The 15,675-nt window shown below is 38.6% G+C and overlaps 1 protein-coding gene across 1 annotated transcript in view; it reads right to left on the bottom strand.

Moving 5' to 3' along the window:
- Positions 1-15,675, bottom strand: part of LOC122800093 (serotransferrin-A-like) — a 276,007-nt gene that overhangs the window by 214,151 nt on the left and 46,181 nt on the right. The window contains exon 4 of the mRNA XM_044069617.1: positions 10,628-10,825. Within this exon, the coding sequence (XP_043925552.1) occupies positions 10,628-10,825 (198 nt within the window). The remainder of the gene's footprint in view (positions 1-10,627; positions 10,826-15,675) is intronic.

The following is a 15,675-nucleotide window of genomic DNA, read 5'->3' as shown; positions in this document are numbered from 1 at the left end:
GAGGGGTATACTTCTGGTGTGGAGCATTTTGTCCCCATGTTTGTGATGATCAGGTCTAGTATATTATCTCCCCTAGTGGGAGAGGTGACTAGTTGTTCCAGTGCATTTGAATTTATGAATTCCAGGAACCTTTGGGCTAGGGTATTAGGGCTAGAATAATGTACCCAATCTATGTCTGGGTAGTTGAAGTCTCCTAGTATGATGGTATTTTGTGATACATTCATATCCTCCAATGTCTTCAGGAAGGCAGAGTGGGGTTCTTGAGATTGGGAGGGTGGTCTGTAACATGCTACCAGTTGTATAGCAGTTTTGCCTATGGTTAGTTGCACCTGTATGGTCTCTGATGCTGCATGTGTTGCTACTAACCTGGAGGTGTGGGTGTCCTTGATGAATATGGACACTCCCCCTCCCTTTGTGGTTCGGCCCGGGTTTTGGGGCCGAAAAGCATGATACGAGGTATAGCCTGGTAGTGCTGGGGTGCTCTCCGGAGCCTTGAACCAGGTTTCAGTTACTGCACAGACGTCGATGTTCTCCATGCTGAGGAGCGCATCAAGTGCCTGCATCTTGAGATTTAGACTTCTGTCGTTGAGCAGCATTACCCTTAGTTTTTTTCCATTTTTGTTTTCTAAGGAGGTGGGTTTGTCTTTGAGCCTTGCCTAAAAAGGCACTATGGGGGTGGCAAGAGCCTTAGCCAATATCCGGAAGCCCAGTGGTGACAGGTGTAAGCCATCCCTTGTGAAGCAGCGTGGCTTGTCCAACATGTCATCCCAAGCAGATAGATATTGACTCCCCTTAGAATGACACCAGTACTTGAGCCAATTGTTAAAGCTGATCATCTTGTCTTTGTATTGTGGTATCATTCTTGGTGAGGGCAGGATGCTGCTCAGGGTCAGGGTCATACCAGCCTGGGCTACATAATCGGAGAGCTCCTCTATGTCTCTTTTCATGTTGTCCAGGGAGGTATGTCTCAGGTCATTCACACCAGCATGGACAATGACAGAGTCATATTTGTACTTGCTTTGGAGTGACTTGAGTGCGTGTGTTATGTGGCGGATCCTAGCTCCCGATAGACAGCTCACAGTCACCTTCTCCTTGTTCAGCCTGGTCAGCGGGACATCAGTGTGTCTGACTATAGAGTCACCTATTACTAGTGTATCAGGCAAGGTGTTTGGCCTTAAGGGCTGTGATTGGTTGACACACTGATTTATTGAAGTATGTGTTGCATGTGTTTTGTTTTGAGGTGGTGGATTTTTGGATGTCTGATTTGGGAGCCTCTGTTTTTTTGGTAAGTTTTTTATTAGAGCCACCGAGTATATCTTTGTGTTTTTATGTGTTTGGTTTGCAGTTGTGGTAGGTATATGTGGGACTGGGATTGTTGTGTGTGTGTGGTTGCCATCTCCTCCTGTCTGGTCATGCCAGCCCTGAGTTGAGAGAGTTCAGCCTCCAGTTTGGCTATATAGTTGCATCTCTCACATGTATTTGTGTTTGTTGGGAGGAGGAGATGGTTTTCTGTGTACATGAGACAATTGTAGCATTGTCTCAAGATACCCAGATTGACCAGCTGAATTGGAGACGACACCAGTAATCTACCACTCGACATGCTAGAACAGTATAAGGAAGTGCTGTACCTTTAAGGTAAGTGGATATTCACAGGGGTGGTAAGTAGATGTAGTGCTTTACTTAGTATGAGAGTGCTTACTTAGTAGAGAAGTATTGAGAACAAGTGCTAGGCTTATAATATAGTGAGTAGTCTGGTTATACTAAGAGTAGAGCTTCCTTAAGGGAAAATTTGAAGAGCAGACTTGGCGGAGCCAGAAAAAGTTTAACCGGAACTGCGCTAGTTGTGCAAAGCCGTGCAAACGTGGATTTTAAACAGTGAACTACAAAAGAGCTAGAAATGGTCCAAAACAACCAATTACTACAGCTTCTTGTGCTGAGGTCACTTCCTACAGGGACAGGTAGGCTGCTCAAGGCTCCCCACTCCCACTGGTGAGCAAAGAAACTTCCTTCTATCCAAGTAAGGTAATGGACAACAAAGGAACTACACCACAGCCCAGAATACAGCAATGCCTGTAAACTGGTCTAAACTAGTCGAGGAAGGCGGGAAAACAAGGATTATTTTTTTGTTTTTTTGGTAGAAACACACAGAAAATGCAGAAACAGTGATAAATTAGTTACACAGGCTAGCACACTTTAGTGGGCAGCCTCCACAGTTAAATTAAACAAACAGACAACAAACTTTCGATCAAATTCAACTAAAATGTAACTTTAAGTGCAGATTTTAAAATAATGCAGCAAACAGTTAAAAAACAGTTCAAGCTAGTTCAGGGTAAGCTACAGAAGCTATTCCAAGTGAAAAAAAAGCAAAGATACTTAAATCCAGAAAGTAGTAGCTTTTCTGAGTTCCCTGCTGCTAGGACCACTCTGCAGACCCACGAGAAGCTTGTCTGAGCAGTATAGCCAGAAAAAAATGCCCAGAGACGGATTTTAAACAGTGAACTACAAAAGAGTTAGAAATGGTCCAAAACAACCAATTACTACAGCTTCTTGTGCTGAGGTCACTTCCTACAGAGACAGGTAGGCTGCTCAAGGCTCCCCACTCCCACTGGTGAGCAAAGAAACTTCCTTCTATCCAAGTAAGGCAATGGACAACACAGGAACTACACCACAGCCCAGAATACAGCAATGCCTGTAAACTGGTCTAAACTAGTCGAGGAGAGGCGGGAAAACAAGGATTATTTTTTGTTTTTTTGTTTTTTGGTAGAAACACACAGAAAATGCAGAAACAGTGATAAATTAGTTACACAGGCTAGCACACTTTAGTGGGCAGCCTCCACAGTTAAATTAAACAAACAAACAACAAACTTTCCATCAAATTCGACTAAAATGTAACTTTAAGTGCAGATTTTAAAATAATGCAGCAAACAGTTAAAAAACAGTTCAAGCTAGTTCAGGGTAAGCTACAGAAGCTATTCCAAGTGAAAAAAAGCAAAGATACTTAAATCCAGAAAGTAGTCGCTTTTCTGAGTTCCCTGCTGCTAGGACCACTCTGCAGACCCAGGAGGAGCTTGTCTGAGCAGTATAGCCAGAAAAAAACGCCCAGACGCGGATTTTAAACAGTGAAGTACAAAAGAGCTAGAAATAGTCCAAAACAACCAATTACTACAGCTTCTTGTGCTGAGATCACTTTCTACAGGGACAGGTAGGCTGCTCAAGGCTCCCCACTCCCACTGTTGAGCAAAAAAACTTCCTTCTATCCAAGTAAGGTAATGGACAACACAGGAACTACACCACAGCCCAGAATACAGCAATGCCTGTAAACTGGTCTAAACTAGTCGAGGAGAGGCGAGAAAACAAGGATTATTTTTTTTTTTGTTTTTTTGGTAGAAACACACAGAAACAGTGATAAATTATTTACACAGGTTAGCACACTTTAGTGGGCAGCTTCCACAGTTAAATTAAACAAACAAACAAACAAACAAACTTTCGATCAAATTTGACTAAAATGTAACTTTAAGTGCAGATTTTAAAATAATGCAGCAAACAGTTAAAAAACAGTTCAAGCTAGTTCAGGGTAAGCTACAGAAGCTATTCCAAGTGACAAAAAAGCAAAGATACTTAAATACAGAAAGTAGTCACTTTTCTGAGTTCCCTGCTGCTAGGACCACTCTGCAGAACCACGAGGAGCTTGTCTGAGCAGTATAGCCAGAAAAAAACACCCAGAGGCAGATTTTAAACAGTGAACTACAAAAGAGCTAGAAATGGTCCAAAACAACCAATTACTACAGCTTCTTGTGCTGAGGTCACTTCCTACAGGGACAGGTAGGCTGCTCAAGGCTCCCCACTCCCACTGGTGAGCAAAGAAACTTCCTTCTATCCAAGAAAGGTAATGGGCAACACAGGAACTACACCACAGCCCAGAATATAGCAATGCCTGTAAACTGGTCTAAACTAGTCGAGGAGAGGTGGGAAAACAAGGATTATTTATTTGTTTTTTTGGGGTTTTTTTGGTAGAAACACACAGAAAATGCAGAAACAGTGATAAATTAGTTACACAGGCTAGCACACTTTAGTGGGCAACTTCCACAGTTAAATTAAACAAACAAACAAACAAACTTTCGATCAAATTTGACTAAAATGTAACTTTAAGTGCAGATTTTAAAATAATGCAGCAAACAGTTAAAAAACAGTTCAAGCTAGTTCAGGGTAAGCTACAGAAGCTATTCCAAGTGAAAAAACAGCAAAGATACTTAAATCCAGAAAGTAGTCCTTAAATCCAGAAAGTAGTCCATTTACTGTCTTTGTGGAGCTATCATGCACTCCTTATGTCTGTGTGTTTTCTCTCCAGGTAGTCCTGTCTCTAACCACCTTCACAAAACACAGAATTTGATTGGTTACTCCAAAGTGCCTATATATACACTGAATTTTAACCTTTCCTTTCTGGACTCAGGTGTGACTGAAGAGGGTCCATAATGACCAGTTCAATTACACAGTTAAATGAAAAAACCTGTTACTTATTATTTATTTTTTTCATGGGGTTCAGGTACAGTTTGTGTATCTTGCTTCCTATGATAGCTAAAATGAAGATACTTAGTAAATGAACTGTTATACAAAAAAATACTAAACATGGGTTTACAGTGCTATAGATGTGCAAGTCAAGCCCTTATGGATTTATGATTATCTTCTTTCCATAAAGCAACAAAAGTAGACCAGCAAGAGCAGATGCAAAGGTAAATTACAATCATTTATTGCAAACAGACCGGTTTCGGCAAATGTTGCCTTCTTCAGTGTAGGACAAAACAACAAAGTCCCATCCATCATACATTAAATAGAAATTCTGAACCAATAAGCAGACAGAGGTCATAAATATTAATGAAATATTGAAATGTGGCCATAGCCCAAAAAAATTTTTTTTATAAAAACAAAATCCTAACTAATAACAAAGTTTTAAATCATAAAATTTCAGTGTAACATCCAGATCCCTTGAAAAACCAAAAACCAATTGAAACAAAATGTGTACCAATAAACACATTTTCAAAAAATACATGTTGGAAAAGGAAATACATACAAAAATAAATAATAAGCAAAAATGAACTGTGTGATGCCACAGGAACACCCAATGGCCTGAAATCAAATTATTTATGGTAAAGTCAGCCGTCAGACATCCAAAATAGCAATCAAAACTAAAATTAGTTCATGATCAGAAATGGTAAACAACAACATCATCATCATTATAATACAATGCAATATTATAAACTAGCCATTCACAACAGAATGATCCAATGTACCTAAGGTGCCTAGAAGTATAGTTATGCACTAAACATAAATAGTCTGAAAACTATGTAGCCATAGTATAGCGTAGTATGCCAATCAAAATGTTCCAATATGTCTAGGGGGAACTGACATGTAAGTGAAAAAAATATATATAATAATAATTATTCTCCATGTCATGAGAGACCACTCAAGGAACACCCAATCAATAAAAATGATAAACGCTGTGCCACAGCCAAACAGAACCACCCCCGTCCAATATCTGTGCAACCAAAGGATTAGGAAACCTTAAACATAAGTTTAAGACCTGGACCTAAATTATATAATACTAATATGGTCCCAGAAAAATATTTATTAAGACATAAAGAACCAACTACAAATGATCATTAAGCCCAGGAGGAAAAAGACCCCCTAGTGTGACTATCCAATATTTCTCTTTATGATCTAATAGGCCATGCCAGCCCTGTTTATGACATCTGTCACCAGTAATACGACTTAGGATACATCTCCAACCTTTAGTGGGGAGACCAGATGAAAAGTTGAATCAGGATTGGAAGGAACCTTTACAGTTGGGGTCCATGTCATTTGTGAATATTTTATTACAATACTATGAAAGAATGGTTGATTTGAATATACAAGACATCAAGACACTATGTTCGGATGTCAGTAAGTTCGAATCCTCTCGGAAATATCAAGATAATATTAAGAAACTTTCACATGATCTGACGGAACATGAGAAAATTATTAAGGAACGTAAGATCAAAAAGTTTCACAGGGATTATTCGGACTATCAACGGGGTAGACCATTCGATTTCAGTCGGTCTGTTAGATTTGCCGACACCAATCAAGTCAGGACGGGGCCCAGTCGTACCAAAAAGAGACCTCGATCTATTTTGAAAAATAGAGATGGATCTTTTAATAGTACTTCAGGGGATGATTCCTCAGTAACTGACAGTGAGGGGACTTCTGACAGGGGTTCTCCTAACAGAAAGAAAAGTAATAGAAATATCCCTTTAGAAGGGGCACGGGACATCGGGGGGGCAGGAAGCACAAGAAAAGAACCTCCACAGGTTTCGTTTCAGGGTCTACTGAACAATTTTCTGAGTTAGTGTCCATTCAGACTTCGAATCAGAATGTATTAAATTTGTCTAGTACTGTATTATCTGAGGAACAAATAGCCTTATTGAATAAGGGACTGAACTACATACCTTCCTTTTTCTCTCAGGAATATCATATCATTCAGGATTTACAGGCTTTTTGCCGTACTCTCAATTTAAAATTATTTTTTGCTGAGGATAATCCAGGAATATCTGATGAGTTTAGGTTTGGTAGGTCATCTTTTCAACCACCTATGAACAAATACGTTTCCATATTTATGGATTCTATTCTGAGGGACCTTCATTTTGAGAACTACGGGCATGTTATGTTAGGAAGTAATCTTACCACTGGTGATAGGTTGGCTTTAGACCAACTACGCAATAATAAGGAAATTACTGTACTTTCAGCTGACAAAGGAGGTGCTGTGGTGGTTCTCAATACAGTTGACTACATACAGGAAGGGTTGTCACAATTATCGGATAAAACATGTTATATGCATATGTCAATAGATCCCACACCCAATTTCAAGGATGAAATTGATTCCTTTTTGAAGTTAGCCTTTGAGGAGGGGATTATTAGCAAAAAATGTTTGTCATCACTGACGGTGTCCGAACCATCTAAGCAGATTCTATATCTTTTACCTAAGATTCATAAATCTATTAGTAAACCTCCTGGTAGACCTATTGTCTCTGGAATAGGATCTCTTACCGAACCTTTATCTGCATTTCTCACGAAATATCTTAAACCATTGTTGGGTTTGATTAGGGCAAGACTGCAGGACACAACCCAATTTTTACAGATTATTCAAGATACCCAGTTAGAACCAGGATGGTATATGTGCACCTTAGATGTAAAAGCATTATACACCAGTATTCCACATTGGGCAGGTTTACAATCCCTTCAATACTGGCTTAACAGAGCAAATCTCTATTCACCAGGGTTTAATACCTTACTCATTTGTATGTCAGAACATGTACTCAACAAAAATGTGCTATATTTTCAAGGCCAGTGTTATTGGCAACTGCAAGGCATGGCTATGGGAGCATCTTTTGCTCCCATTTATGCAGACCTTTTCATGGCTTATTTTGAGGAGTACATGATTTATGACAACTCACATAACATTTACCAGGTTGAGATGGACATCTGGCGACGTTATTTGGACGACTGCTGGCTAGTGTGGCGTGCGGATTTAGGTTACTTGCACGAATTTGTTGATTATCTTAACAGCAATATATGGGGACTGGAATTTTCAGTAACATATGACCAAAACAGAATCAACTTTTTGGATGTTACGGTCTCGAGAAATCATGATTTTACATTATCCAGTAAGGTGTTCCGCAAGTACCCACAATATAATACCCTGCTTCATGCTTCCAGCATGCACCCACGCCACACTATCAGAAGCATTCCAGTGTCACAATTCATGTGTATTAAACGCCTCAGTTCGAAGGACGTTGAATATCAATCAGCCAGCATGGATTTGGGTAAGAGGTTTGCTAATAGGGGCTATGACCATAAAGACATCAACTTAGCCAGATGTAGGGTCAACCAAATGAACAGGGAACAACTGTTAGAATACAAATCCATGAGAAATAATACATCTAGTACTCCCATACGTTTTGTTACCACTTATGGCAGAAACATCAATATGGTCAAGAATATCATTAACAAACATTGGAACATCTTATTGGCCAATGACCAATTGAGGTCACTTTTGGGACAACAATGTCGGTTTTTTTATAAACGAGGCAAAACTTTGGGTTCGTACTTATCACATTACAAACATATGGCTAGTGGAGGGATTATTCATAAACAACTTACATTACAAGGTGATGAGCTATTTGGCTCATTTCCCTGTGGCCACTGTGGATCGTGTTCCTATATGAATAAATCAAAGGAATTCTCAAGTCGCAATACCACCCAGATATTCAACATTAAAATATTTGGTAACTGTAGTAGTGATTGGGTTGTGTACCTAGCTTCTTGTTATTGCGGTGCATTCTATGTAGGCCAAACTTCAAGGGCCCTTAGATCTCGAATGAATGAACATCGCAGTGATATCAGGAATCACAAACTGACTAGTGCTTTGTACCAACATACTCTCAAACATCCACAGGCTAGATTCAATTTCATGGTTATAGATCGTATTACTGGTGACAGATGTCATAAACAGGGCTGGCATGGCCTATTAGATCATAAAGAGAAATATTGGATAGTCACACTAGGGGGTCTTTTTCCTCCTGGGCTTAATGATCATTTGTAGTTGGTTCTTTATGTCTTAATAAATATTTTTCTGGGACCATATTAGTATTATATAATTTAGGTCCAGGTCTTAAACTTATGTTTAAGGTTTCCTAATCCTTTGGTTGTACAGATATTGGACGGGGGTGGTTCTGTTTGGCTGTGGCACAGCGTTTATCATTTTTATTGATTGGGTGTTCCTTGAGTGGTCTCTCATGACATGGAGAATAATTATTATTATATATATTTTTTTCACTTACATGTCAGTTCCCCCTAGACATATTGGAACATTTTGATTGGCGTACTACGCTATACTATGGCTACATAGTTTTCAGACTATTTATGTTTAGTGCATAACTATACTTCTAGGCACCTTAGGTACATTGGATCATTCTGTTGTGGATGGCTAGTTTATAATATTGCATTGTATTATGATGATGATGATGTTGTTGTTTACCATTTCTGATCATGAACTAATTTTAGTTTTGATTGCTATTTTGGATGTCTGATGGCTGACTTTACCATAAATAATTTGATTTCAGGCCATTGGGTGTTCCTGTGGCATCACACAGTTCATTTTTGCTTATTATTTATTTTTGTATGTATTTCCTTTTCCAACATGTATTTTTTGAAAATGTGTTTATTGGTACACATTTTGTTTCAATTGGTTTTTGGTTTTTCAAGGGATCTGGATGTTACACTGAAATTTTATGATTTAAAACGTTGTTATTAGTTAGGATTTTGTTTTTATAAAAAATTTTTTTGGGGGCTATGGCCACATTTCAATATTTCATTAATATTTATGACCTCTGTCTGCTTATTGGTTCAGAATTTCTATTTAATGTATGATGGATGGGACTTTGTTGTTTTGTCCTACACTGAAGAAGGCAACATTTGCCGAAACCGGTCTGTTTGCAATAAATGATTGTAATTTACCTCTGCATCTGCTCTTGCTGGTCTACTTTTGTTGCTTTGTGGTATATGATTTGGACCGGCAATCTCCCCCGTGCATAGAACTTGGTTGGTTTTATCTTCTTTCCATAGGCATAATATTACTATTTCATATCTATAGACTATAACACAAAGGATAGTCTTAATTTTATGCGAAATGTGAAGAGCACAGGCAGATCTAAAAGGCTCATATCTGGTCATATAACTAATTGGATTTCAATTTAGCATAGTAAAAAAAACTGCTCACACTGGATATAGTTAAAGGATGGATGTAAAATACCTACGTAGTTATACCATTTTAAAGGCATGCACTCTTGGGTTGCTTTACCCACATTACATTTATATTTCTGCACTGCAGTTTATTCAGCTACAGAAGTGGAGAGAAGTGGATAAACGCAATATCATCTGGAAACTGATATTCTATATGTTTGCTGGAATAGGTAAACGAGCTATGGATAGTAATTTCTGGATATAATTTATTTAGCAAGATAACAGCTTACTGTTCTAAATTTAAATAATCATATATGATGATGTCATTACTTCATTTGTGTAGAGACTTTAGTTAGCCCAGTAGTTATATTTAATGCTTATAAGACTTGTATTTTGAATGAATCGAATGCATACCTCTCAACCTCTTACAGCAAGAAATCTGGACAAAGCTATAAATAATACAGGGACAAAGGCCCAAAAACAGGGACAATTTTTAAATATTGTTCTTACAGACATAGAAAGTTGATGGAATATTTTGCTTAGCATGCATTTTTCTGAAGGGCATGAAGTCTGAAATTCAAATGGCTGTCATTATTTTCTGACTTCAATCTCAATGCTTTGATTATGATTTGACAGAAAACCAAAATTTTATGAGGAACAGACCAAAAATATGAGGCAAAAATCTGGACATTCTGTGAAAATCTGTACAGTTGAGAGGTATGATAATCAAGGAATAAACGAGTGTGCGCGCGCGCACACACACACACACACACACACACACACACACACACACACACACACACACACACCATACACAAACATCCAAACACACAAGCTGATGCTTAAAATCTCATACCGTTATCAAGTGGTTCTTCTTCTGGTCCATCCCATTTAATTTGTTTGCTCTCTATAAGAGCTCCAATTGGCATGTTCCAGCCAGCTGACTTGCCCACACCTGTGTGACAAGATTTTGCCCCCTTCAGAGCGAGGAAATTAATATTTTTATCTGTCCTCGCAACAGCCACCGCATAGTAACAGGTGTCTGAAAATGAGGCTGTAAAAAGAGATAAACATACAGATTAGAAAAAAAAACAAGCAAACTTGTTTACTCACATAGTTGATGTCTTGCAGCTTAGAATTTGTCTGAAAGCCACCAAACCAGCAAACCAGACATCTTTTGAAACTTAGTAAGAGATTTTTATCACACATGTGCACATATAATATATCCATATACCTCTTAAGACCTTTAAACAGCTCTGACACCTGTGAGCACTAAATGTAACTAGAAAATGTCGGCAGCAATGTGTTTGCATACATGAATAGTGATTTCACTAAACAAGGACAAAAGTATTCTTCTGGGTACAAAGCATACATTTTGACAGCCCTACTGGAATAAAGGGATTAAGCACAGACTGCAGCCCAAGGACCCAGTTGTGACTAGTGGCTGGGGTACCTGTTGGAAATTGCATGGGAGGAGAAGAAAAAAAAGGCCTATGGCTGCTCATCTATCCTTGGGAGAATGTGTGTGTGTGTGTGTGTGTGTGTGCGTGTGTGTGCATGTGTGCGTGTGTGTGTGTGTGTGTGTGTGTGTGTGTGTGTGTGTGTGTGTGTGTGTGCGTGTGTGCGTGTGTGTGTGTGTGTGTGTGTGTGTGTGTGTGTGTGTGTGTGTGTGTGTGTGTGTGTGTGAGGGGTTGTATTTGGGCACATTCCTTGGCAAAAGGCAGTGAGACCTTGACTGCATTGCACACAAATGCATAAGCCTGTTGCACACCATCCATTCAATGTTTTAGAGATGCACAAGGGGCAACTGATAGACCAGTGGTGTATGAGAGAAGATTCCTTGAATCTGCTCTCCTCAGCTGGAGTTTAAGTCTGAATGATAGCAGAAAACTTAATGGTCAGCCAGCAGCAGGTGAAAAAAAATTGACATGTATCTGAAAAAACAATAGATATCTTCCATTAAAAGCTCTGAAGTATGGTTGCAGTTCTCGAAAGTATGATCATAACACAAACAATAATTAACATTTTCAACACTAAACTTTAACGGTATTCCTATAATGATGGTTCATGAACACACAGGCAGCATTTGTTTTTTCAAATTTTGCACAGAATACATTTTCCCAAAGCAAGCATAAAACTTTCCTTTTGTCTAGGGCCTGAAACGTATACCAGTGACAATCACAAACACCCCTAAAGAAATAGTTACATCTTGTGCTTTGCAAGAAATTATCAAAACTTGCCAGTTTTTTGGGGCCAGTCTATTTATAAAATAAATCAAGTAATACTTATTCATATATGGCTCAGAAGCTAGTACCTTAAAGCTCAGATTATTTACTTTTCTTTTGGAGTTGAAAAATGCATTTTGTTCTAAATGTTGGCTTCTGTCAGTATGAGGTGGCTAAACAGTAGTAAATGAATGCTTCCTGTTCAGTAAAGAAGACCGACTGAAAGTTCTGCAGGAGAGGTAAGGGCAATGGGGTATAGGCTGCTGTATGCACAGTGGAAGGCTTGGGTGATTATTTGGCAATGGTAGTTGTCAGATTCCATAACTTTTATTTGGCAATGTTAGTTGTCAGATTCCATAACTTAAAAAAGGCACATTTTCTGTATTTCAGGTGGTTCACATGGGTGATCAGACATTCATCAGTGCCCCTTAAAGAATCACTTGATAATGTGAGATGATAACCCTGACATGGCTGTTCTTCCATACTATACAAATAAAAATACAACTCCTCCACTCCTTCAACTCCTGGACCACTAGATATACGAAACAGGAACACAATCACTGTAGGTTTGAAAAAGTTTTTTTTTTTTTAATTCTGGTGCCTTCTCCTTCTACCATACTATACACTCACACCTATGGCCAATTTAGAGTGTCCAATTCACCTACTGCATGTCTTTGAAATGTGGGAGGAAGCCGGAGCACCTGGAGGAAAACCACACAAACTTCCCAGGCAAGAACTTAACCAGAGAACTTCTTGCTATAAGGTGACAACACTTAATGCTGTGTCAATCAACAGCACAAAATATCAACTCCAACCAAAATAAAAAAAAAATGCTTTTGCAGGGGGTGCAAGCCTTCCCATGCAACCCCCACATCCCCTGCTAATTATATGTACCAACTCCAAGATCACACAACAGTGAGGAAACAGTATATCTCTACCTCTGCTGTTGAGAGATCTCCCATATATAGATGCTGGGATTTATTCTGCAGGCATTTCTGCAATATTGTGAGCACTTGATCTTCTCATCTCAATATTTTTTGTTTGACCATATGCCTGGTCGATCAACAGAACAGGATCCATTATTGTAATGGGTTTTATACTAGAATAAGGATAGCAATCAATAGTGGACTTCTGGGAAGGCTTCTTTTCCCTTTGCTTTTGGTTATAGAAATAATATGTAAGGAGTTAACGATGACAGATTTCTTCACTTCAAGAAAATGATATTATGGAACAGGCACCAATCAATAATACTATTGAGGTCACTTTTTTATAAAAAAGAAGCCTTTCTAGTTTGAATGCATAATTTTCTGTATTTTAAGTGCATCTCACTACTGGATTATATACTGTGGTTTGAAATTATCTGCAAATCCCCAAGAAATGAATGTTTCTGCATCTAAACCTATAAGTTTGTGACAGTTCATACTTTGCCTGTATGGCTGTCTATTTGTACTTTGGGAGTCTCACCAGTGTCAATGCTCTGGGTCAGCTGACCAGTTCCTGAGCCTCGCCAGCCACTGCATATCTGTTTAACACAGCCTACTGAGGAATCAGATTCATCCTGTTTTATTTTATTGAAATAGTTTGACTGCCTGGAATGTCTGGGATCACATGGAGTGTTGATGACTGAGCCTTCTGGTTTATGAATGGTTTGTCAATGCTCATACAGATTATTTCTCCAGACTGTTGTAAAAGAGCCATCCCTTCTTGTGCCTGAGCATTTATATTTTGCTTTTGTTGGTTTTGGGGTCTGTAGCTAGATAAACTGGATGCTGCTGGAACCTGAAGTGTTTGCCTGTCTTATATAACACAAATAGGCAACTTTTGCAAAATGAAAGCCTATAAAATGGCTTAATGCTTCACTGATTTTTTTTCTAAATTAGGAAGCTAAGACATGATATTAGGTTCATAGATAGGTACTAGGCTATCTGCCCAAAGGCATTTATAAGCCTAGCCGGAATGTGTTGGCTTTTGCCACCCCCTTAGATTAGTTCCCTGTGCATCTGTCCAGCAGAGCCATGAAGCCATATTGTAAGATTCTGGTATGCTTCACATAGTAGTTTACAGGTTTTGTCTCACTGTCTGAATATGACACTTTTAACATATCGTATTGCTAATATACAAGTCTATTTCAGTCTAACTAAAACTAGCTATAATACCTTGGGTGGTTTCTGAACTGACTGCTTCCGCTTGCATCTGTCCATATTTTTAGCAGAGCTTCCTCATTACTTTTCAGTTTGACCACCTTCTCCACATTTCTCTGTTTTCATCTGCTGTTTTTGATATTTTATTATTTGGTTGCTGCATCTACCCAACATTTTAACTATGGATAGTTTTCATAAACTAACTACATCTATTTAATCTGATTGTGTAGGAATTATGAACATAGGAACATACTAGGCAAGTAGTCACAAGGACCATAAAATAGCTAGCCATATACATGTTAAAGCAGACAGACTTAAAAGTTCTTGCCACTTTCTTTGAGCGGTTAATAGTGCTCATCTCACAAATCAAGCAGGGCAGTATGTGATAATCCTGGTGCAAATTTGTGTCTACCCATCCAGTCATCAAGACTAGTGTCAGAAAAATATGTATTAATGTGTGTATTAGTAATATGCTTAGTGCATTTAGAGCTTGAAAAGGGTTATCACATTTATTCTATTTCATACTGCATAAATCTGTACAAACTGCAGATGCTTTCTGATCTGGTATTGTTAGCTAAAATCTTGCTTGTGCCTTGGAAATTTACTGAGAAGCAGATGATTCCTGCTTATGTTAGGAAAATAATGACTAGAACAATACTACTTGTATGAAACTTAGACAAGGAGTTCCACTTGTGCTGTGAGAAAATACACAGCTGTAGAAGCTATAGATAATTAGGACAAAGCCTGTTTGAAAATATAAACTGCAATCAGCATTTGCTTGTATGCTTGTATCTGAGTTAGAAGAGTACCTTGAAATGTAACACTGTACAATAGAAGCCTGTAAACGGATTACTGCCCACCAAGGCCAGGTTGTTTTTCTCAAAAGTTTCTCACAAATCTAGTCATGTCAGCAGAAAATCTGAGTAACATCTGCTGTAGAACAATACTGAAAGTTGTGTTTGATTATGTCAACCATAGAAGGCCATGTCTTGTAAAACAGTATAAGAATAAAGTATACTTCCTGTTAGTAGTTAGACAAATCCTTGCATTTGCATGTTTTTGTCTCCTTGCAGCAAGTTATTAAATGTGCCTTAACTGAACCTTACCTGTATTGGTCTTTGAAGTTTTTTCCTTTGACAGATTGGTCCTTCGGACCAGAAACCCTCACTTCGCCTTGGATCAGACAGGCCAGGTGGCTTGAAACCGTACGGGGAAGAAACCACATTGGTTCCTCTTACTTGAAAAGCCCTCTGACTGAATTGTCATACAAAAGAGGCCAGCCACTTTCTGATCTGCGACTGAAGGACGGGTTTACTCGAACCAGGTGATCAATCACGAAGGCTCAGGTAAGGTGAATCTACCTCTTTTTTTTGTTTTAGATCAGGGACTAGATTTGTATTTATTTTGTTAAGACTTTGTTTATACAAGTCAGGGACAAAAAGATTACTGTCTTGTCATAGATCAGGGAAACAGAGCAGGTAGGCAGTCATTCTGAAGAGACTATAACAAAATCCGTGGTACCACGTTAAAAATAAGGA

This window comes from Protopterus annectens, chromosome 4.part0, assembly GCF_019279795.1.
Source record: "Protopterus annectens isolate FY-2018-M chromosome 4.part0, PAN1.0, whole genome shotgun sequence".
Lineage (NCBI taxonomy): Eukaryota > Metazoa > Chordata > Ceratodontiformes > Protopteridae > Protopterus > Protopterus annectens.
Note: the sequence above shows the minus strand (reverse complement) of the source record. Positions and strands in the feature narration are given on the sequence as shown.